This window comes from Hordeum vulgare, chromosome 2H, assembly GCF_904849725.1.
Source record: "Hordeum vulgare subsp. vulgare chromosome 2H, MorexV3_pseudomolecules_assembly, whole genome shotgun sequence".
In the NCBI taxonomy this organism is placed as follows: domain Eukaryota; kingdom Viridiplantae; phylum Streptophyta; class Magnoliopsida; order Poales; family Poaceae; genus Hordeum; species Hordeum vulgare.
In genome coordinates, this window is record NC_058519.1 from 588,629,986 (window position 1) to 588,652,851 (window position 22,866).

The window sequence follows — 22,866 nt, forward strand, 5'->3', positions numbered from 1 at the left end:
GATTGAAGGAGGAGTCATCCTGGACTCCACCTACAATGTGAGAAGTCGTGGCATTTCCGAAAATGCTCGTGTTGCAGCCTGCCCCGCAAGGCAGCCCCATGGCCCGGGATCTATGGGCCTTCCCACTTGGCCCAACCAAGGTGGCCCCCGGCCACTAGGGACCCTCATGCACAAGATTGTCAGCAGTACGAGCAACAGAAAATATTTCCGTGAACTTATCATTAATTATAGTATTGAAAGTCCTTTGAGAAGTAAAAATAGTCAAGAATTTATATAAATGGTAAAATTATGACATGGTTTTTATTTGCACAGTTGCTCTTGCAGTTGCTTGTGCATTTCACGAGAATGTGCACACATGGATCAACCCTATAAAATAGAATATATATCTTACCCAGATGTTCTGGAGATGAAACTATGCACATGCATCAAAGGTCTATCGTTGTCCCTCCAGCGTTGCGACTCTTCAATTACCATTGAGATGGACTCCTCTATTGTTGTGAAGTTGGTCCAAGCCCACGACCTTGCGGTGTCTATTTACGCTTCTATGGTAAACGAAATTAAGTACTTTATATCTCTTTGTGATGTTGTATTACCCATGTTAGTCGAAACCAGAATAAGTTTAGCGGTAGCCTAGATAACTTTGCCACGACAAAAGGTAGAACCCTAACCTGGCTTGGTTCTGTCCTTCTGTTGCCATGGAGCTAGCCTTCGTTGTTTGTAATATTGTTTTTATTGAGTAATACAAGTTTTTCGCCCGAAAAAACTATGAATAGAACACATCACACAAGGCATAGTTGTCATGACCATATGCAAGTTTTTCATATATGTAAAAAAGTATGGTCGGTTATGCAAGCTCACATCACGCATTGTCCATGCGATCAGACGTACGCGGTCAAGTTGTAATCACATAAAGGTTGGCATGGTAGCTCTATGTGATGAAGTCCATGTGGCACATGAGTCGCCGACGTGTGCGATGGGCCGGACACATCGGTCAAACTTTTTGTCTATTTGTGATTCTCGGGAGCTATTTTTTGCCTTAAGTGGTTTAAGATGAACCGATTGCTGAAGCATCTATAGTTATTGGACCAGCCCACTCGTGTGCAATTAAGTAAGGAAAAAGGACAGGAGAAATGGGGGAGCGGAGGATTCAAACCCTACCCTCTTGGTTGTGGGGAAGCGCAACTAGCCACTCGGTTAAGCTCTAGTGTGTGATGTACAACTAGGACGATAGTTCTTAACTCCAATCAATCCTCATTTTCCCACTGTTTCTTATACTTTTTTCATTTTTAATCTTATTTTTCTCTCTTTTCATTGGTTTTCCTTTTCTTTCTTTTTTTGTTGTTTTTCTTCTATTTTCTTTCTTTGTTTGTTTTCTTTTGTTTATTTTTTCTTCTCCTTTTTTCAATCTTTATTGCATTTTTTCTTTTTATTTGATTTATTTTGTTTCTTTTGGGATTTTATTTTTTGTTCTCTATGTTTCTTTTGGTTTCATTCTACATTTTTTGTATATGTCAACAACATTTTTTAATACACATTTAAAATTTTTACAATACAAATTTAACATTTTCTTAATGCATGGTAAACATTTTTTAATATATGATCAACATTTTTTATACACATTTAACATTTTCAAATTCTTGAGTAACATTTTTCAAATACTTGTGCAACATTTTGTAAATTCTTCACTAACATTTTTATATGCATGATCGAATAGATTCATCATTTTTTTAGTACATCATCAATATTGTTTCTATACATATTTCACATTTTTTAAATGCTTGATTAACATTTTTTAATACTTGTTCAACATTTTTTCAAATAGTTGATTAACATTTGTATATACATGATCAATAAAATTCGTCATTTTTTAATGCATGGTCAACATTTTTTATACACACATTTAACATTTTTCAATTGCTTGATTTACATTTTTCAAATACTTTTTCAACATTTTTTAAATGATTGATTAACGTTTTTATATAGATGATCGACATTTCTTGAAGTACTTGTTCAACATTTTGAAAACATTTGTTCAAATTTTTCAACTAGTTGTTCAACATTTTTTCAAATATACAATCAACATTTTTTAGAGAAAATCACATTATTCAAATAATTGTTCATTATTTTTTAAATACTTGTTCAACTTTTTCTATTATGAATGATTGATTAACATTTATATATATATAATAAATATATTTTCCAAATAATTGGTCAAAAAAATTAAATACTTGTTCAGCATGTTTCAAATGTTTTTGTAGAGTGTTTTCCGTAAAGAAATTACAAATATAAAGAAAAAAGAGTAACGCGGAAAATGTAAAAAAAAAAAGGAAAACGAGGTTGTGGCCTCTCTCGTGCTTGGGCCGCCCAATTCACCCTCCCCTTCAGCGAGCATTCCCTTCCCGCTCGCAGAAAGTGAGAAATAGGGGTGCCCTTTGTGATTAGGGTTTCTGAACCCGCCTCAGAAGAAACAAACAACAAAAATAGTTGTCTAGAAAGAAAGGAACAAAAAAAACTTGAACCAAAACTGAAATTTCTGGTGACGACGCAATCTATCGCCATCCTTGTAATCCAGAAGTCAATCCAGTACTCCCTCCGTCTCGGTGCATTAGGCATATTAGAAGGTGCACTGCAACCTAGGCACGTTGAGATTGGGTAGGAGAAGAAATTAAATTGTAGAGGAAGCCAATCACATTATTCCTTTCTCAATTAAAAACATGCTATTAATTAAAAGACCTCTTCAAATCCAAAAAACATGACGCATAAATTGGATGCATTAGTCCTTCAATTAATAGATGTGGTCTAATTAATATGCATGCAATTAGTACTACTCTAATGTGCCTTAGTGTTTTGAAATTGTTTATTTTTCATAAGATGCCTATTGCACCGAGACGGAGGGAGTATAATCTGACATTTCACACCCGCGATAATTTCGGAGGTTGAAAGTGAAGTATTGACACGTGCACTAGTGTCTCTGTCCCGAGTCCGGGCCTGCCAAGAACATCTGTGTGCTCCCTGTGCCGTCAACCGTCCCAATCAATCGGGTATACTTTCCACCAGTTCCCTCGCCTGCAGGGTAGACGCGCGCATAGAAACGAGCGAGCATTTCTAAGATGCGATCGATTGGGAGAGGAGAATTTTCTCCCCATGGTCCTAGCTACTACAGTAGTACTGCACTAGTTTAGCCTCCTACGCGACGGAGCCAGCGGAGGTAAATTTGTTGCTCAATTTCCAAAGGCTACGTGTTTAGCCTCTCGTACGTAGGTAGGTGCTGTAACAGAGACAAACCACCGCATTCAAGCCGCGGTAGGATCAGGGAAAAGATGAAACCCGACAACGAGAGGAATGTCGAAGACTATATCTAGTAGTGTAGTGTAGTAGCTCGTACTCTGTTCTCCGGCAATGTAGTCCAAGGCTGCATTAATTGGTGCTTACTCTCTGCGTTGACGAGATCCTGTCAGCGGGGAATTTCTCTCTTTGGGATTTGATTTGAAAGCGGAAGTACGGGCGCAAAGGTTGAAGATTTCTGTCGACAACAGCGACGTGCATGGACTGGACTGCTGGAGACATATGCATCGACCATTTTCATATCGAAACTCGTCAGGATGGTGCAACAAACTGAAAAAGAAAATATCCCCAAGGTCTCGTCTCTGCACTGTTTTATTAACTGGTTCATGCAGCTGCTACGAGACGGCGTCTAATCATACCGTCCTCCAACGTGCAAAACCGATTTAGTGAAGAATCACGTAAGCACGAGAACCATGCTGCTGCAAGCAAATGCATGATAGATGTTGTCACCGACGAGAGAGACCAGAGGTCAGATCCGGTCCAGAAGACAGGCGTGTATCATGGCTTTCACCGGCGCATCCGTACGTATGTGGGTATGACGCCGACGTCGCCAACGCGAGATCGATAAAGACGCCGGGACAAAGGAGAAGAGGGTTCACGGGACGGCTCCAACTCTCCGTGCCACCCGGCCCTCCCACGCGCGCCCTCCGCGACGGCGGCCCCCACGCCCACGCAAAGATTCCCCTCTCGGTGTGAGTGACATGGCAACATGGGCGCGACAAGGAGAGGGGCCGGGGCATTTCGCTTCTCAAACCCCGGTCCCGGGGGACTGGCCGAGATGCAACTCGCAAGTTCCCAGAAAGGTTTATAGAAAGTTAAATCTTCAATGCATATCCATACAAATTCGAAAGAAAAAAAAAAGTATGTTCCGTACATTGATCCCATTTTGAGCACATCACAGTTGACAGTGCGACGTACCTGGCACTTCGAATGGAATCTGTAGCAGAAACGCCGTGGCGACAACGTCCTACCGAGCTCGCGACGTTGTGATATCAGGTTGAATCTTTCCCGTTCAGTTTTCCAAGAAAACAGGAGTGTTTAGGTTTTTTTTTTTTTTTTGAGAAACCAGGAGCTTTTAGTTTGGCTCGTTTGAACGGTCCCGTCGCCTTTCCGGTCTGATGTATCCCGACAACACCAGTACGCGAGTGCACCACGGCGCATGGCCGCTTCCCCGGTGTCGCTTACACCAGCGTCGCCAGAAGCGTACACAGGCCGGCCGGCTCCAAGACATCCGGACGGCGGCGATGAGAGAGAGGGTTAAAAGGCGCGCAGGGAGGGCAACAAATGGCCCAGGACCGAGCCCACGGGACGGACAGCAAAATCAAATCCACCCACGAGAAGTCATTCCCATGGTCGTCCGGAGACAAATCCCTCCGCCCCAGATGATTCCATCAGATCATTCATGTGCGTGCAGTGCAGCTAAACAGCAACTTCTGAGCCGGTCCGCGATGCAGCCTTTCTCTTTGATTACCCACATCATGGAGCTGGCGCCAGGCCAGGCTTGCCAGAACAAGTACGCCGTGCGGCCCGACGGTTTGGCATCGGCAGCGGCGCTTGCGGCTTGTGCTGTATCTGAACAGAACCATGCTTGAGATTATTCTTACAATCATGCGCAAAGCAAATTCAAGGTGAAGTCCAAAGGATCAAACTAGGCAAAACCAGATCGCTAATCACCCATCCTTCTTGTTATACGGAGGGAGTACATGGATAGTGAATATAAGGTTATTAACAAAAATCACAAACGGGGTAGAAGGCCGGGCAGTTCCATTATAAGCACCCGTAATAGCATAAAAGCATTCCACCTATATATACTACAAAAAAAAGGCAGGCAAATGTTGGATCCAGCGAATGGACAAAATGATAGAGCATGGTCAAGAGGGTTGAAACAAGAAAGACCTCACATAAACCAAGGTATATATGTCACTTGTGAAGACACTATGCAGAAAGAAGACCTAGGAGTACTTAGCCAGAAAAGGATGCAAGACTAGCCTAGATATCAAGCTCAGTTCTTTTATATGGAATGGAGGGAGTAAAAAGGAATGCAAAAACAAAAGCATTTTTAACATGGATAACAGTGACATACCATACAAGCATATATAATTCTTGTGCAGGTAAATTATACTCCCTGTGTCCCAAAATAAGTGACGCAAATCTAGTACTACGTTAGTATAAATTTTGTATTAAAGCAGCGACACTTATTTTGGAACGGGGGAAGTATTTTTTGAAGTTACAGGGAATTGGTTCTCCCATGTAGTAAAGTAATTGCCCCTTTGATTCGCAGGTTTTTTAAAACGCAGGAATAGGAAAAATGAAGGATTTCAGTGGCATGTCCATTTGAACCCTATGGATTAGTAAGGAGTGTTTGATGCCACAAGAAAAACAAAGGAATTGTAAAAAGAAGTTGGAGTGGATGTTAGATTTCCTATGAAATGTAGTACAAAAAGATTCCATAGGAAAAATTCCAATGGGATTCAATCCTATGATTCAAAGGACCAATGTAGGAAAAAATCCTAAGGGTTTCAATCCTCCAAAAATCCTATAGAATTCCTTTGAATCAAAGGAGCCCTAACATGGTAACTCCGCAGAGAATACATACAATGTAGCCAAGTTGTTCAACCCACGAGTTAAGATAACAATTTCCCAATCAGTGGCTCCGTGGGAAACTAGTCACTAACTGATAAAACTATTTAGTAATTCACAATAACTGTGCTAACTTAAGGTCAGAACATAAGCTGTTCGTGCATGGTCCCCGAATTAGGTTGACCAGAGGTACAGTAGGCTTTTTAGATTCACTTTTCTTACAGATACACAGTTGAATACTAGTATAGCTTAAAACTGAAGTGTAGACAAAATGGTAAAACGGAAATAAAATATCTACCATGTAATTGCAACTTCGGCCATTCTCCATTTTATTAATACCAGGATGTACTTCCAATATTCATCCAGTACAAATGTTCTGATGTATGTTCTGACAACTCTGGTTTCAGCACTTTCTAAACAACCTACCGCCCTATCTGGAGCTATGTCATGCTTATACAGTATGTCACCCTGATCAAGCACATCGACGAGAAGCGGTGTGGCTATCCAGTAGGTTGCAGAAGATCATCCACAGATCCAAATAGTAGATAATGCAGATGCCAACAACTGAGGTATAACGCAAAAGAGCACCATCAAGCAAAGCACCTTAGGACCCCATGGATAAACCAGCATGGTGCTTAATGAAGCGAAGAACTATCATTACTAAGGACACCTTCGCAGGTACAAATGTGGAATGTGTACCTTCAAGCCACTCCCTAATTAAGCTCTTCACACCAGGAGAAGAGATGACAAGATCTCTCCCATTGTCTGCTCAGGTACATCCGTTCTATCATCTAAGTCTGCTCCAGACTGAAGAATTGCAGCATCTAGTACTAGCTTTCTCCGCGCAATTTCAAATATTTTTTCATCAACTGAACCCTTCGTCACAAGCCTGCATGAAATAAACAATCACCCTTATCAATTTCTTATCTTAGTACAGTATAAGATATTTTTTATATTTAAACATTGCTCTTTCTAATGATGATTTTCTCACGTGTTATTTAATACTCCTTCGGTTTTTAAATATAAGTCTTTTTAGAGATTCCAATATGGACTACATACGGAGTAAAATGAGTGAATCTACACTCTAAAATACGTCTATATGCATCCGTATGTAGTTTATATTGAAATCTCTAGAAAGACTTATATTTAGGAATGGAGGGACTATTCTTTTTTGAGTTTCAGATCATTTGAAGTTCAAATGAGTGTAGTCCTTTCTTTTTATCTGAACCCGATGAAAACAAACTAAGAAGGGGACTACAGGATCAAAGGAAATGAGATCATTTAGCAGAGAGAAATGTGATACTCCTACATTTTGTAGCAAAAGCAGGTGGAGACTGGACATGCTCATATAGTGGCGCCCAACATTTTATGGAAGTGCAGTGGTTAAAGAAAAATTGCTTTTGTAAATTTCCAGTACAATCCTCCATACTTTGAATTGCCTGGGTAATGCGAAGGCAAAAGGAAGTACTACCATAGAGAACAATAACAAAAACAATTCATTATGTCTTCACCCTTTACAAATACAATAGAATAACTTAACTATACCAGCAGCAAGGATCGCATTCGTTAACTGCGTAGCACCATAGAATCCCAAAGGGGGTAAAAGGAAATAAACTATAACCTATAAAAAATGAAACCAGCACTAAGGAAAATGTTAAAAATATATTATAGAAACGCGAAACATTGGCAGAATAAGAAAATTATGTATATGTCAAATATGCTAAGTCATGGTTAGAAGCAGCAAAAATAAATTCAAATGTCATAATTAGAGCTGCACCTATAGATAGTGACAGGTTTCAGCTGTCCAATGCGATGGCAACGATCTTCAGCTTGACGATCCATCTGAGGGTTAAAATCCATGTCATGTATTATGACTGTATCAGCTCCTATTAGATTCAGTCCCTGACCTCCAGCTCTAGTTGAAAGCAAACATGCATTTATCGAGCGATCATTGTTGAAAGTGTCCACTATAGTCTGCCTTTCTATTACCGGGGTGCTGACACAAAAGGGATTTTACCAGTTAAGAATTATAATTCAATTAAATCCAAAAACTTGCTGAGGAAAGAACTAACCCCCCATCGAGACGCCTATATGTAACTCCTATTACTTCCAGTGCCCATTCAAGGATATCAAGCATTGTGGTCCACTGACTGAATATAAGAAATCGGTGACCCTCATTTACTAAAGAAGGCAGAAGCTCTGCTAAGGCCTGAACAAAAAGTAGAAACCAAGGTAAAGCATAAATGGTTAAAAAAATATTTTGGTTATAACGTGAGTCGAGAGAAGACGTATTCATAAAATAAAAACAGTTGTTTTACTGCTATTATTTTTTTGTTAGAACTTGCTAATTAGATAAAGATAAAAAATACAACACCTGACATTTTGCTGATCCAAAAACATCCTCGTCTTTTAGGCAACCCTTTGTCCCAGTATCACCATATGTAATCAACAGCTGGAGAAGAAATTATGAAACAAATTATTAAGTGCCCCACAAAAAAGACTAAAAACAAGCTAATTTAGGGCATAAGAGATGTGTTTCAGTAGCAAAATCATGCTTTGTCCAGTACACCAATTGACAAACAAAAAAAAATGCATACTACTCCTTTGCTGCCGCACTTATCATTTGGCATGCAGAATGGCAGAAGAAGCTAACAAGCAGGATAATGAAAGTCAGACAGGAGAGTACAAGACCCATTATAATTCAATAAGCAAAATCAACAGGAGGTGAAGCAGCTGATTAGGAGACCAGGTAGAGAAAAATAACAATACTTGGTGGATAGCAAAATCATTGTAGTTCTTCAGCGCTTCGATTGCTCTGTCTAATGAACATTCAAAACCAAATGCGCCTTTAGGATACGTGAGCCTTGCAATTCGATCAACATCTTTGTCACTGTAAATGCGCCTTATAAGCAAAGGGTGGTTCGCAATCTGTGGAGCAATGAAAAACCATTTAAGATGGAAATAAACATCTTCCTGAATTTTGTACCACAGGATATGCTCACCTTACGCAACTGCATAAAATAGTTTGATATTTGACGCTTTGGAATTAATCCAACGACATTTTTAGGAAATTGGACAGAAGACTTTGCAGTACGAGCATCAACAATGGCACGATAATCATTTAAGGCACCATTATAAGCCTTAGACTGCTCTGAACCCATGGAGACAAAGTTAACCTGCAATACGTAACCCATGCAAGTTTAAACAAAAAAGATCAACAAGAACATGAAATTGGGTGATGGTTAAGGATAAGTCAACATACATGTTGCATCTTTGGGACAAGTTGCTGCATAACATCTGACTTCAAGCGCCTAAGAATAAATGGCCCTAAAATGGACTTTATACGTGAAATTAACTCATGGTCTTCTGAGTTCAATAGCTTCTTGAGATCAACATCTCCAGTGGCAAATATATCGGGCATCATGAACTCCAACAGTGACCATAGCTCCTGCAGATCATATCAAATTCAAAAGCAGTTGTGTGTATGAAATGGCCAGCATCAGATAATTTAGGGCAGTTGAAAGGAATTAGAGTTTAAGCAGTTGGGAGTGCCTATCACAACTAACTGTTGAAAGAAAGCCATCAGAAATTCAGTGTCATTAGTAGTCATCTAGGTAAGCAGCAAACGTCAAACCATAAGATGGAGAAAAACCATGTAAAGTTAATAGTGTTGAACCACAAACACTGTACAAAACAGAAGCATTAGACATTGGGTTGCTGATTTCAAGTCTTAGGGTAAGCATATGATCCCGATAAACTTTTAATCGTTAATTCCGCCCCGAAAGGCAGTGCTAGTTACAAATCCTTAGTAGACTTGCTGATCACCTCCATGACTTCGTGAATCTTTGACATGCAGGATATTGGTAAAATACCCAGTCCATAGTCGTTGCTTTTATGGATAGTTTATACTGATACGTCCTTTAATTTATTATGTATCACATGCGCAGATGTATTTTGATATATGTAATTACAATGGCACCATAGAATGCTGGAAAGACAAATTTAAACTTAAGTCGAACACTTGTGGCAAGACTCACATGCAAATCATTTTGAAGTGGAGTTCCGGTCAACATTAGCCGCTGACGAGCATGTTGAGCAACAGCCATAAGGTTTCTCCATCGGAAGCTGCCCTTATCTTTTAGCACGTGTGCTTCATCCATCAATACACAACTCCATTTCCATCTTTTGAGTGCCTTGCGATCATCCTTTTGTTGAGCACTGCGTTATGAATCAAAGCAGCACATAAATCTTCCAAAAATATGCAGAATCATTAGTGATCTCCGTAAGATATTCTGTTTTCCCACACCAACGAACTACAAACCTCCGTCTTTCGAAGAGCGAGTAGCCAACAAGCAGGACATTAAATGGAGCTGGACAGCCTGCTTTGCCTAAGGAATTCAACTCCTTTGAGAAGGCAGCCCTTCCAGCACCATGAAACATGATGATCGAAAACGCAGGACACCACTTCTTAAGTTCCCTTTCCCAATTTTCCAACACTGAAGCTGGGCAAACTACAAGGTGTGGACCTGGGTCGTTATATAGATGTTGCAAGAGATTAAGATAAGTCACAGCCTGTAAAATATGAGACCAAATTCAAATGTTAAGAGATGAATAAAGAATCAGAACTAAACTATAGGACATCCTACTAATCAGTTTATTCTTAGGCATGTAACAACAGGATCACAATCAAGTTACATTTTATAGTATGTGTGCACAATGACCCAAAAAAACATGAACAGTCCATGAGGACACAGTAATAATGGATGGGAAATGGTTATTAGCGAACGTTCGCCAGGTAGCAACTGCCAGAGAACGCCTAAACTGCCAGACGATCTTGAACCTACGGTGCAGATTTAATGGTTTTCTACACTTCAAAATAAAAAATGCCATGGCAGCTTTGCAAAAAAGTCATCCAGTTTCTCCAAATAGACCGAAACTGCCAGAAGAACGTTCGCAAATGCCAACTTTTGTAGCGATCATTCGCCAGATATGCCAACCCTAATGAATGGGGCATGAAAACACCAACTTTGGAAAAGCTAAATTATCATGTTTTAGTACTACCAACTTATGATGATTGGTTATTTTCATGTGTACTTAACATTGTAAGCTCGCTTACCTGGACTGTCTTGCCAAGACCCATTTCATCGGCCAAAATTGCTGTAGAAAAGGAGAGAAGGTTAACATGAATAATAGTTTTTTTAGCATGAGAAATTAGAACAGGATAAGAAAACTGAAAAGAACCAATATGATTGCTGACTTGTACTACTCACGTGCACTCACAAATACTCCCTCCGTCCCATAATTCTTGTCTTAGATTTGTCTAGATATAAGTGTATCTAGTCACGTTTTGGTATTTAGATACATCAACTTCTAGACAAACCTAAGACAAGAATTTTAGGACGGAGAGAGTACAATATATGTAATGAAAGACGACATTTATTCAGTCTTTCAGCACAGCAAGCTCTTACAGTCCATGAGCACATGGCAAGACAAGGCTTTCTGTACTGAAACGCATAAAAATTCTGATAGTTACAATGCAAACATTCTTCCCTACTTTTTTAGAAAAATAGGGGTCCATTATCATATAATGAAACCAAACATGTTCAGCCTAGCGTAACTGTAAAGGTAAACTTCAATGTCCAGTTAACTGGAAATGGGCATACATGTACCTTACACTCTATGAACCAAACAGTGATCTAGTATCAAAAATCTACATCAAGTTAGTTTCTATTTAACAATATACAAATGTAATGATCCAACAAGAAGAGTAGCAACTGGCTGTTTCAGAAGACAAGAACTGCAGAAGGATTGAAAGAATAGATGCTCACAAACAAGTGCTATGTTATCATGTACTGTATTTACTACTTAGCGAACTAAATGCAAATGTTCATAAACAAGTGGGTGAACTCAATCCATCAGTTTGATGACATGGTTAGTTGCTAATTCAGATAAAAGGAAGCAATAGTTTAAGCAAAGGCCAGACAAAGCAACGAGCATGCTCGGGTCCAAAAGTTCAGTTCCCAAAGAAATCACCTCCGCCGATGCCTTTACGATGCAACAGTAGAAGGAAATTGACCCCCACAAGCTGGTATGGCTTCAGCACCGGGTTGAAATCCAAGTCCTCGCTTGTGCATGCGGCATCCACATCTTCCTGTTCTCATATCACATTGCATCAAAAGACAAAAACTCGATCGTTGAAGACCTGTAAAGTGCATCAAAACTGATAACTGTACCTGAGTGACAATCCGGACGGTGGAGGCATCTGTCTCAGCATAACTTTCACAATTCCGTGCTGACGAACCATACAGCTCCTGCCTCAGATCAACCGAAATCCGCGAGCACCTGCGCAATGCCTTCCCCACCACATCCCCTTCCACCTCCTCGGACTTCACACGACTCTGCCCATTGTAATCCCCATCTTCATCATCCTCGTTCTCCAACTCCGACCAGTTCACCCCATCATCCTCTTCTTCATCTCCTAACTCCACCACACCAGCAGCCACGGAGCCATCACTGTCATCGTCGTCCTCGATCACGAATCGGCGACCAGTGGTGCGGCGCGGCCGTGATGAGCTCGGAGCAGGGTGGTCGGAATCGTCATCTGCGAGGTCAGAGTCATCGTCCGCGAGGTCAGAGTCCTCAAATGTGAGGTCTAGATCCTCCTCTTCATCGGAGAGGTCAATGGAGGCGGTTGCCAGCCGTCGACCAGTGGAAGGGCGTGGCCGTCTCCTCGAAGCGGGGAGGCCGAAATCCTCGTCTTCGGGGTCGAAGTCCTCGTCGGAGAGCGCCACCGGGATGGCGGCCTTGGGGGGTTTATTGTTGTGCCGGGAGGATTGGGTGGACGCCGTGGCCCGCCTAGGCGGGCTTTTGTGCTGGGGGCGCTTGAGCACGCGCGAGCTATTCTCGGCGCGGCGCGCCTTGGCGCCTTTCCCCAGGTCGAAGTCGTCGTCGTCGGAGAGGACGACGGTGGTGCCGTTGCTGGTGCCGACAGCGGAGGAAGGCTTGGGATCGTAGCGGAACGAATCGATGGGAGGGGGAGGCCGCCCGGCCGGCTGCTGGGGGCTCCGGTGGGGGCGCTTGAGGACCCGGGAGGGCTTGAAGTTGTGGTTCGACCACTCCTCGTCGGAGATCTCCTCGAAGTCCCGCCGCATCGGGGCTGCGGCGGCGGGGCTGCGGGTTCCTCTGGGGTCTAGGGTTTCGGGGGGGGAGGCGCGCGAGGCGGTCGGGCGGGCGCGGTGCTGCTCTCTAGTAGGCGAGGATCCGAGGCGGCGGCGGCGGCGGGGAGCGGGAGAATTGGGGGCGAAGACGAGGAGGCCGGGAAACTTTGGCGGCCCTAGAGAGTGGGGAGAAAGAAGGGAGCGGCGCCGAACAGAGCGCCAATTGCCTCCCAAGAGGAGGACGATTCGTAAAATTCTGCCGTTTTCAGGGGTGGTGTTTGTTTTTTCCAAAAAGTTTTGGAATATCTTTCCCTGGCGTGTATGAGTTGCGTACGTCACTGTGTTTGGGGGTCGTGGCAGAAGGCCGTGTTACGGTGAACCGATGGTTTTTTTTTCTTTTTTCTGATGATGATGAGGTTGGCGGTGTACCGATGATTCTGATCTTGCATTTGGGTTCACCTTTTTCTTGTGTGTGCATTTGGGTTTACCTTTGGGCCAAGTTTCGTGCCCATCATTTGCTTGGACGGATGAATAATCACCCAAGATGCTAGACTTACGGGGAATGAGTTACAGAGTTAACACAGTAATCCATCTTCCTCACTCATCTCTCTCGTGACATTTCAGGGTGGGTCTGTTTTATCATAATATAAGCAACCAAAACAGCCCGCCTCATCTCATCTCGTAAATCTCCTTTAAAGACGTATGATGGTGATTTTTACGAATCCGTCGAGAAGAAAAGATGACAGCCTCTTTCTCTATCTCCCCTTTCTCCCTTCACGGAACCACACTAGCGGTGACATATATCCATCCACCCACGGCACTCCCCGCCCATCCACCGCATCACTCTCTCCCACCCAAGAGCTTCGGATCCGGCGGCTGGCTACGATGTCACGGGTGGCATAGCTGGTGGCATTGCCGTCTCCTACGGTAAACCAACCGCCTCTTATCGACTCCAACTCGTCGGAGGCCTGCATGGAGATGAGGAGGGTGGTGCTGGACCGATTTCCCGACCGGAGCAAGTGGTTGAAGATCCACGTCGGAATCATCTAATACGCGACGTTCGCCAAGTCCGCTCGATTCATGGGGGACGACGAATGTATGGATGTGGAGCTCATCTTCTCGGCAATTCAGGAGACCGAGTCATTAGATCCGGCGCACGCGACGCGGTGGGTGTTTTACCGCACGATGAACCCTTCCCGCCTTAATATTCGGCCACCGCGGGTGGATGCCATGGCCAACTTCCCCCCAGGTGTGCTACTGTCGGGGGTGCTCCCCCCGCGTCGCAACGTTTGAGGTCGCCTCTCATTCCGATACAGGTGTGGCATCGAGACATTGAACACCCTCTGTGGCCTGGCGACGGAGGTATGTCCTCAATTCTTATTGCTCCTTGTTTTCGGGCGAGGTTAATTGATTTTCATGCTCGAAGACCCAATGTTTCCAATTTAGACGCACCTTGTATTACTTCGAATGATGATGGTGGAGGTTCTCCTCCTGGTTTTGGTGATATGGGCAAGGGAGCCACCGTTTCTACGGAATGTGGTAGCGTAGATGTCCCAATCCCTAGTTCATTATGTACGTCGGCTGGCCGTGCACTTGTAGATTCGACCAGCGGCAAGCGGGAGGGGGGGGTCCCTCTCCTCCTCGTCTGGTGGGCCCTACCTTTAAAGCTCGTTTCATGGGTGGGAAGACGGATAAGTCAAATATGTGTTATCGCGTTGTGGGTAACCTAGAAGTAGAGGAACACTTTGGCCAACTCTAGCTCATCCCCTCTCCCTCCCCCCTGGCGCCACCAGCTCACCTCTCATCCACACCCGCCGCAAGCAGCCAACCCTTCTAGGTGTTTGTTCTAGATCCGACATGATCTTCTCAAATCCGGCTCGCTCACTGCTATTGATTGTCACCCTGCAACTCTCTGACCGTTTTATCATATCCCTAGATCGATCGACTTGGTCATCAAGGGTTTGGGTCTAGGTTCTTGCTCGTTAACTGAAGTCGTGAAGCAACGGCTCGAGATGGCTGGCCGTAGAGGTGGGAGCTCGAGTGCACGTATGGCGGGTCAGTCTAGGTATGTTGTGTAGAAAACCAACTCAAGAGGAGTGTGGGGCAAGCTCCAGCCTCGGTCCCTAAAGAGCCTGCCCCTACTCCAAGGCCCACAAAATCTACTGCCTCTACTACAACATCCTCTCACGTGCAATCCTCCCATACTGCTGAAGTGAAAGTGGAACAAGTCCTAGATCTGAGGTATAAGGATATGATTTGCTCTAATTGTGGAGGTCGTGGGCACTATGTGGGTAATTGTGTGAAGCCTAAGTCATGTTTGATATGTGAGCAAAACCATAATGTCAAACTGTGTTGCTTGGTCCAAGGTCCAACCTACAACAGCCTTTTTTGGTAGTGGTGCTAGAGGTCTTGGTTTTTACCATGTGTATGTTCCTATGGCCAATGAATACAAATGGCTTAACTTTAAAAATTGTGATGTTGTGAACATTCTCAAAGGTGAGGTGGATAAAACTCTGTTGATGAGTCTTCTCACTGATACCTTTTGCAAAACTAAGCACTGGCCCTGGCATATTAGAGACTTGTCAAGTCGGACTTTCCTTGTTAGATTTCCACCATGGAAGAGGGTAGAGGATCTGACTAAGCCTCCTGTTTTTGCCTACCTCAAGATGTTTCTGTTAAAATGAGTGAATGTAAAGGTGCTTGTGACTCTTTTGGAGAGTTGAATGAAACATGGGTCCTTATTGAAGGGATCCCTCCCAAGTGGTGTACGTGGAAGGTGTTTGCTCTGGTTGCTTCTATGTTTGGTGTTCTGGTACGTCTCCAACGTATCTATAATTTTTTATGGTTCCATGCTATTATCTTGTCAAACTTTGGATGTTTTGTATGCCTTTTATATCTTTTTTGGGACTAACTTATTTAACTCAGTGCCAAGTGCCAGTTCCTGTTTTTTCCGTGTTTTTGACCCTTTTCAGAGGAGGATTTTAAATGGTGTCCAAACGGAATAAAACTTTCGAAAAGATTTTTTTTCGGAACAGAAGATACGCACGGGACGTGAGAACCAAGGCAGAAGCCACCAGGGGACTCCACAAGCCCCCTAGGCACGGCCAAGGGGCCCGCGCCTAGCAGGCTTGTGGCCCCCCTGTGGCTCGTCTGTCCTACCTCTTCCGCCTATAAATTCCTGAAAAATCCAAAACTACGAGAGAGATCCACGAAAATACTTTTTCGCCGCCGCAAGCTTCTGTCTCCGCAAGATCCCATCTGGGGCACGTTCTGGTACCCTGCCGGAGGGGGGGGATTCGGATACGGAGGGCTTCTTCATCAACACCATGACCTCTCCGATGATGCGTGAGTAGTTCACCATAGACCTTCGGGTCCATAGCTAGTAGCTAGATGGCTTCTTCTCTCTCTTGGATCTTCAATACAAAGTTCTCCATGATCTTCATGGAGATCTATCCGATGTAATATTCTTTTGCGGTGTGTTTGTCGAGATCCGATGAATTGTGGATTTATGATCGGATTATCTATGAATCTTATTTGAGTTTCTTCTGATCTCTTATATGCATGATTTCATATCCTTGTAATTCTCTTAGAGTTGTGGGTTTTGTTTGGCCAACTTGATCTATGATTCTTGCAATGGGAGAAGTGCTTGGTTTTTGGTTCATACCGTGCGGTGACCTCACCCAGTGACAGAAGGGGTAGCGAGCCACACATCGTGTTGTTGCCATCAAGGGTAAAAATATGGGGTTTACATCATTGGTTTGAGTTTATCCCTCTACATCATGTCATCTTGCTTAAGGCGTTACTCTGTTCGTCATGAACTCGATACACTAGATGCATGTTGGATAGCGGTCGATGTGTGGAGTAATAGTAGTAGATGCAGAAAGTATCGGTCTACTTGTCTCGGACGTGATGCATATATGTATGATCATTACCTTAGATATCCTCATGACTTTGCGCGGTCCTATCAATTGCTCGACAGTAATTTGTTCACCCACCGTAATATTTGCTATTTTGAGAGAAGCCTCTAGTGAACCCTATGGCCCCGGGGTCTACTTGACACCATATTTTCAGCCTTTCACTTTTACTTCGTTGCACTTTCCGCCTTCAGATCTCACTTTGCAATCAATCTTGAAGGGATTGACAACCCCTTTATAGCGTTGGGTGCAAGCCCGTTTGTGTTTGCGCAGGTACACTGGATGTCGTGGGTATAAGTCTGACAGTAGATGTGTAGGGTACGAAAGGATGTGCAGAGCCTGAGCTACGGCGAGGTTGTATGAGTTTAGGCCCCTCTACGGTGGAGGTCAACCCCTGCACCAGTGAGGAAGGGCGGCTTATATAGAGTGCGCTGCCCTTCATAATGGCACGGTGGACAGGGGTGGAATAGTGGCGAATAAATGCCTACGTTACAGGTAAGGTATGCCTTAAATGTCAATAATGGTGTATGAAAGCGTATGACCGTTGCCCTCCTGGGAGGTTACGATGTACAGAGTGGAATTCAGTCGGTACGTTAAATACGCTCCGAATGCTCGTCACCGACTGGATGATGGGGTGAGTCCTTAGTTCACTCGGAACTGTCTAAGGGCCTTGTCCTTTATGAAGGGTAGTCCTTGGGTGGGACCTATTGGGCAGGCCTATGACCCTACCCTGGGACCATAATCCCATCATTAGTCCCCGAATGGATCGGGGTTGGAACGATGAAGTGATGCCTGGAGTACGGATCCGACTGGTTTGGATGTGACTTTGGCGTTGTTTGCCTCCATCCATTCTATCCTTTCAATCAGTGATCCGAGTGAATATACCAGTGAAACGAACCGTCAGGGACCGAGTGCTTCCGCGGAATCTTTCGATGTGACCGGTCAAACTAACAGCGATGGATTTTCTGGGATCCTCAAATTTCGGTTGCCGCGCGCTCAGCGGGGATGTCGACATCGCCATCGAGTAGTTTATGCCGCCTCGATTACCGCGCCTTTATCTTCTCCACTAATATCGCAGCAGCCGGTCGGGGGGATAAGATTTTGGGGCCACCTGTTAGAGACTCAGTCGGAAGCTTATTTAAGCCCCTCCAGCGGGGATTTCTTGTTGCGCTGCTCTTGTTACTCGCATTCGCCTCGCTCCTCCCGTAGCTCCCCGCGCGCTCCAAGCCTCCTCTTTCCTCTCCTCCTCTGCGGATTTGTTGCCTTCACCATGACGAAGGGGCAGACCAGCAAACTCGAGTCGCAGAAGAAGAAGAAGAAGGGGGCGGCCCCTGCTCAGCGGCGACAGCGGGCACTGCCGGCGGGTTGGATCGAGGGGGATTTCCTCTCCTCCACGGTGACGGCGGACGACTTGCTGGAGCTAGTGGAGCACGGCATGATCGCCAACAAGTCGTGGAGGCTGCCGGCGGAGGGCGAGATGGAGCCGGCGCCGCAGGAGGGGGAGCGCGTCCTGCTGCTCGGCCATGTGTTCAGAGGCTTCTCCTTGCCTCCCCACCCCTTCTTCAAAGGTATTATGAATCACTTCGGGGCGCAGCTCCATCATTTTCCTCCGAACGCGATAGCCCATCTTGCCGCATTCGTCACCCTTTGCGAGTGCTTTATTGGATGTCCCCCCATTGGGGGCTCTTTAAGTACATCTTCTCCGCTAGGTCCCAAACTGTCAAAAAGCTTAGCCAGTCGGACGATAAAAACCCATCTCCTCCAGCTCTGCGGGGGCTTAGGCTTCCAGAAGAAAACGAAGAGTAGCTACCCCCCTCTCCAGTTGTCCGAGTCAGTTAGGAACTAGCAGTCGACCTGGTTCTATTGCCGGGACATCGCTTGTCAGAATGCTGCAACTGGGTTGCCACCCTTTAGCCTAGACCGTCTTGCTCCTCCTAGGCAGCTTGCGCTCTCAAAGGTGGAAAAGATCCAGATCCAACCTCTGGTCGACGAGCTGATAGCTGTCGTCCGCAAGGGAGTCACCGGCACAGATTTGTTGGAGACTTTTCTGGGTCGGCGCATCCATCCGCTGCAAGCCCGACACCACGCCATGTGGCACTATGTGGGGCCTGAGGATTCCACTCGGACTCATCCAGAATGCGTGACCGGGGAGGTTGTGACAGCGTGGGTCCGCGGCATCACAGGCGCATGCGACAACCCCCGAGGAGCCCGGCGGGTGAAGCCCTTCCGCGCCGATAATCCTCCTCCGAATGAGGTGAGCACCTCTTGTCGAGTGCTTTCAATCTTCTTAGATTTATCGCTTTTCCTGTACCACCGCCTGACGTCTGACGTTGTCGACTGTATTTTGTGCAGGAGTGAACCAACTGGTATTCTCCCGTCTCGAACGGAAATCCAGCTGAGGAAGAGGAGGGCAGCCACGAGGTCAGCGTGGATAGCGCCGAGTACGTCTCCGACAGTGGGGAGACGGAGGAGGAGACCGATGAGGAGGAGGGGGAGGTTGGGAGCATAGCTCGCCACCTCCACCATCAGAGCCTCGAACTAAGCGCCGTCACGAACCCGCGGCTCCACCGGTTCCTCCAGCGGCCCCGAGTGCTCCGCCAGCCTCTCCCGTGGCTCTGAGTGCTCGGAGCGTGAAGAGGACTAGGGACGCTGATGCTGAGCCCACAAACCAGTTGTCCAAGCCGGCCAAGCCTAGCGGGCCCAAGCCTCAGAAAGCTTTGCCTCGGATGAGGATCACTGTTCCAGTCGCCTCAGCGTAAGTGTCTTGTTCTCCCATCTTCCTTCAGTATCTAGTTGAACTCATGCTTATCCGTCGAGTGGATTTTACTCGACAGAGTTGCTACCTCCGCCACCTCTCTGCCGCGCCAAGACGATGATCCCATGGATACGGATAACGCTGCCACATCTCAGCAAGGTACGTTGTCGCGACTCCGAGAGTTTGTATTATTGTTTCGCGAATGCTGTCTTTAATCTTGCCATTTTTCTGCAATTCCATGTTGTTCAGTCGGGCTTCCTTCAGAGGTGATTCATCTGGAGGACGACGGCCGGAGGGGTCAGGGCCAGCTTTGGTGCCTGTCCTTGAGGTTGTTCCATCTGCTGCTGCTCCCACCATGAACGTGTCGCCGACCGAGATGATGTCGCCGACTGAGACGGTGCCCCTCGCGGCGGAACCGACTGGAGCGGAGCTTGGGATGCCCAATGAGTCTTCTGTCGTGCCGAGTCCGTCGACCGTTCAGTATGACGCCCGACACCTCCCGGAAGACCAAGTGGGGGCCGCCAAGGAGGCCATGGTGCAGGTGGAGCTGATGGTGGGTGACGCTAAGGGAGCGTATGACTCCATCACGTCTTTGTACAAGAGAAGCTTGGAACTCCGGGACGATATCCGAGTAAGTGCGCTAGTAAGTGTTTACTTTCCTCTTGTTACCCACTGGGGGTTTAAGTGATATACTCGGATACGGTAGGATTATTTTGCAGTGGGTTCACTCCGAGTGAACCCAGTGGGTGTAGTCCCCGAGACTTCTGTCGAGTGCTTGCACCGGCAGTTGTCTTTATATGCATTTTCCGTGACCTGATCATATCAGAGCTGATCTGCACGAATGGTACCAGTGGGGGCACTCCGAGTGCACCCACTGGGTGTAGTCTCCGATAGTAGTGTTACTCAGGTCGGGTAATAGTAGTCTCATTGGTTTGTGTGTTTGACATGTAGCTCAATAGGGCCGACCTGTTCGAGCTTCATGCCAGTGGGGTCACTCTTAGTGAACCCACTGGGTGTAGTCCCCGAGACCGCTGTCGATTGCTTGCATCGACGGGGGTCTGTAGAACTTTGAGCTTTGATTGTTTTCCTTGTTGAATGTGTCTGATCTTCCCTTTGCGCTTATTTGGCAGAAGACTTGCGAAATGGGATCCACGTGCAATGCTTTGAAGGCTGAAAAGATTCAGCTTGCTGCGGACTTGGAGGCGGCTGTGAATGACCTGGCTGGTGTGAAGGGGGCTCTTGCTGACCGAGAGAAGTCTTTGGAGGAGTCCCGGGAGACCAACAAGGCATTGGTAGCCGAAATTGAAAAATTGAAGAGTCAAAGAACCGAACGGATGGCTCAACTGAAGTTGATGAACAATCGGTGCATGGCGCAGGAGAAGTACGTCAGTGACTGGGCAAGGAAGATGGTTGCACTGCTCGGTGGTAAGCTTTGTGCCGAGTGCTTCTTGACTTTGTAGTTCATTCTGCGCTTACTTTCTGCTTGTCTTTGCTTTGCAGATTTTTGTCTGGACGCTGAGGCTGAAGTAGCCGACATTGAGCGGTCGGTTGTTCTGAACGTTCCACTCGGCGACGAAGCCAATCGGGACTTGCTCCGAGCGCATATTCGCCTTGGCAGAGTGGGACCTTTCATTGGCCGCCTGAGAGAAGTCATCAGCCGGATCGACAAGGAGTTGTGGCCCGAAGACGATTCCCGGCGAGAAATAGAAGGGTTGATGACTCGGCTGGAGGACATCCCGAGCAGAGTGCAGGCATGGAAGAAGTCTGCCGCTTGTTGTGGTGTGGACGTGGCGCTATCTCTTGTCCGAGTGCACTACAAGGAAGCTCGTGAAGAAAAGCTGAAGGCGTTGTAGGTCGCCAACACCAAGAAGCTTCGATTCGAAGATTTCATGGAGACCTTCCTCGACACAACCACTCGCATTGCAGACGGGATCGACCTTGACACCTTTGTGGAGCCTGCCAGTCCTGGTGACCCTTGAAAAACTTTACCTCACGCTTGAAAAACATTACCTCGGTATGCCGAGTGGTATCTGTATCAAACTTTGGCCACTTCTGTTGGCCGTCACATTCATGGTTCGGTGTGGATAAGCTTGATCCATACCGAGCCGACTGATCGTAGATCAAACTTTGAATTCGAATCGAATATTTTGCTCTTCTTTCGCCAAAAAAATTTTGACGCAATTTTGGCTCGTGGTTTTTGTTTGGCGTTTCTTGGTGAAGCCAATGGCAAACATGCGGAGCATGTAGTTGTCAGTTGTCTTCACATCCACATGAGCCTCAATGAGGGTTTGCCAAGTCTCCGAGTGCGCACTCGGAGCGAGCTTTTACTTAGACGACTCTTCGTCGCGGCTGAAAGGATCGATATGGTTGGCTAGAGGGGGGGTGAATAGACAACGACCACTTTTTAACTAATCTTAACAAGTTAAGGTAAACACTATACGGGTTCACAAATAATATGACAATGAGGTGAACCCTATAGAAGCTAACAACAAGAGCTATTAAGACAAGTAAGATATAGTCACAAGCATAAGCAAATACAAAGTAAAGGGTAGAGATAACCACAAGTGGAACCGATGGAGACGAGGATGTGTTACCGAAGTTCCTTCCCTTTGACAGGAAGTACGTCTCCGTTGGAGCGGTGTGGAGGCACAATGCTCCCCAAAAATCCACTAAGGCCACCGTATTCTCCTCACGCCCTCGCACGATGCAAGGTACCGTGATTCCACTATAGGTGCCCTTGAAGGCGGCGACCGAACCTTTACAAACAAGGTTGGGGCAACTCCACACAAAGCTTGGAGGCTCCCAACTAAACCACGAAGCTTCACCACAATGGAATATGGCTTCGAGGTGACCTCAACCGTCTAGGATGCTCAAACACCCAAGAGTAACAAGATCCGCAAGGGATTGGTGGGGGAATCAACTTTTCTCTTGGTGGAAGTGTGCATCTAGGCCTTCTCAACCAATCCCTAAAGAATCAACAAGTTTGATTGGCTAGGGAGAGAGATCGGGCACTTTAGAGCTTGTGGAGCAACAATGGAGCTTAGAGAGGTAAGAGATAGGGTTCCTCAGCTAGAAGAACCCTTTATATAGTGGGGGGGAAAATCAGACCGTTTTC

General features: G+C 45.7%; 1 protein-coding gene across 3 annotated transcripts; it reads right to left on the reverse strand.

The window, feature by feature from the left end:
- Window positions 1–4,602: 4,602 nt before the first annotated feature.
- Window positions 4,603–13,306, reverse strand: LOC123427489 (protein CHROMATIN REMODELING 19). 3 transcript variants are annotated; one of them, XM_045111553.1, is made up of 13 exons: window positions 12,159–13,306; window positions 11,959–12,076; window positions 11,042–11,082; window positions 10,247–10,497; window positions 9,963–10,143; window positions 9,188–9,373; window positions 8,928–9,101; window positions 8,695–8,853; window positions 8,300–8,377; window positions 7,998–8,134; window positions 7,703–7,921; window positions 6,625–6,814; window positions 4,603–4,917 (listed from the first exon to the last, which is right to left on the reverse strand). In XM_045111553.1, exons 1-12 carry the CDS (start codon window positions 13,074–13,076, stop codon window positions 6,652–6,654), a joined length of 2,625 nt encoding a protein of 874 aa, XP_044967488.1. In that variant the 5' UTR covers window positions 13,077–13,306; the 3' UTR covers window positions 4,603–4,917; window positions 6,625–6,651. The 3 variants fall into 3 exon arrangements, with proteins under 3 accessions (XP_044967488.1, XP_044967487.1, XP_044967486.1); XM_045111552.1 differs by lacking the exon at window positions 4,603–4,917 and adding an exon at window positions 6,228–6,489; XM_045111551.1 differs by lacking the exon at window positions 4,603–4,917 and having other exon boundaries at window positions 6,228–6,814.
- Window positions 13,307–22,866: the final 9,560 nt, after the last annotated feature.

Bases quoted from the DNA above. Each gene is read 5' to 3' on its own strand.
- LOC123427489 (XM_045111553.1), bottom strand. From the start codon at position 13,076: ATGCGGCGGGACTTCGAGGAGATCTCCGACGAGGAGTGGTCGAACCAC. The intron at 11,083-11,958 runs GTGATTTCTTTG...CCTTTTCTACAG, and splicing joins TCGTAAAGGCATCGGCGGAG to CAATTTTGGCCGATGAAATG. The intron at 10,498-11,041 runs GTAAGCGAGCTT...CATATTTTACAG, and splicing joins GTCTTGGCAAGACAGTCCAG to GCTGTGACTTATCTTAATCT.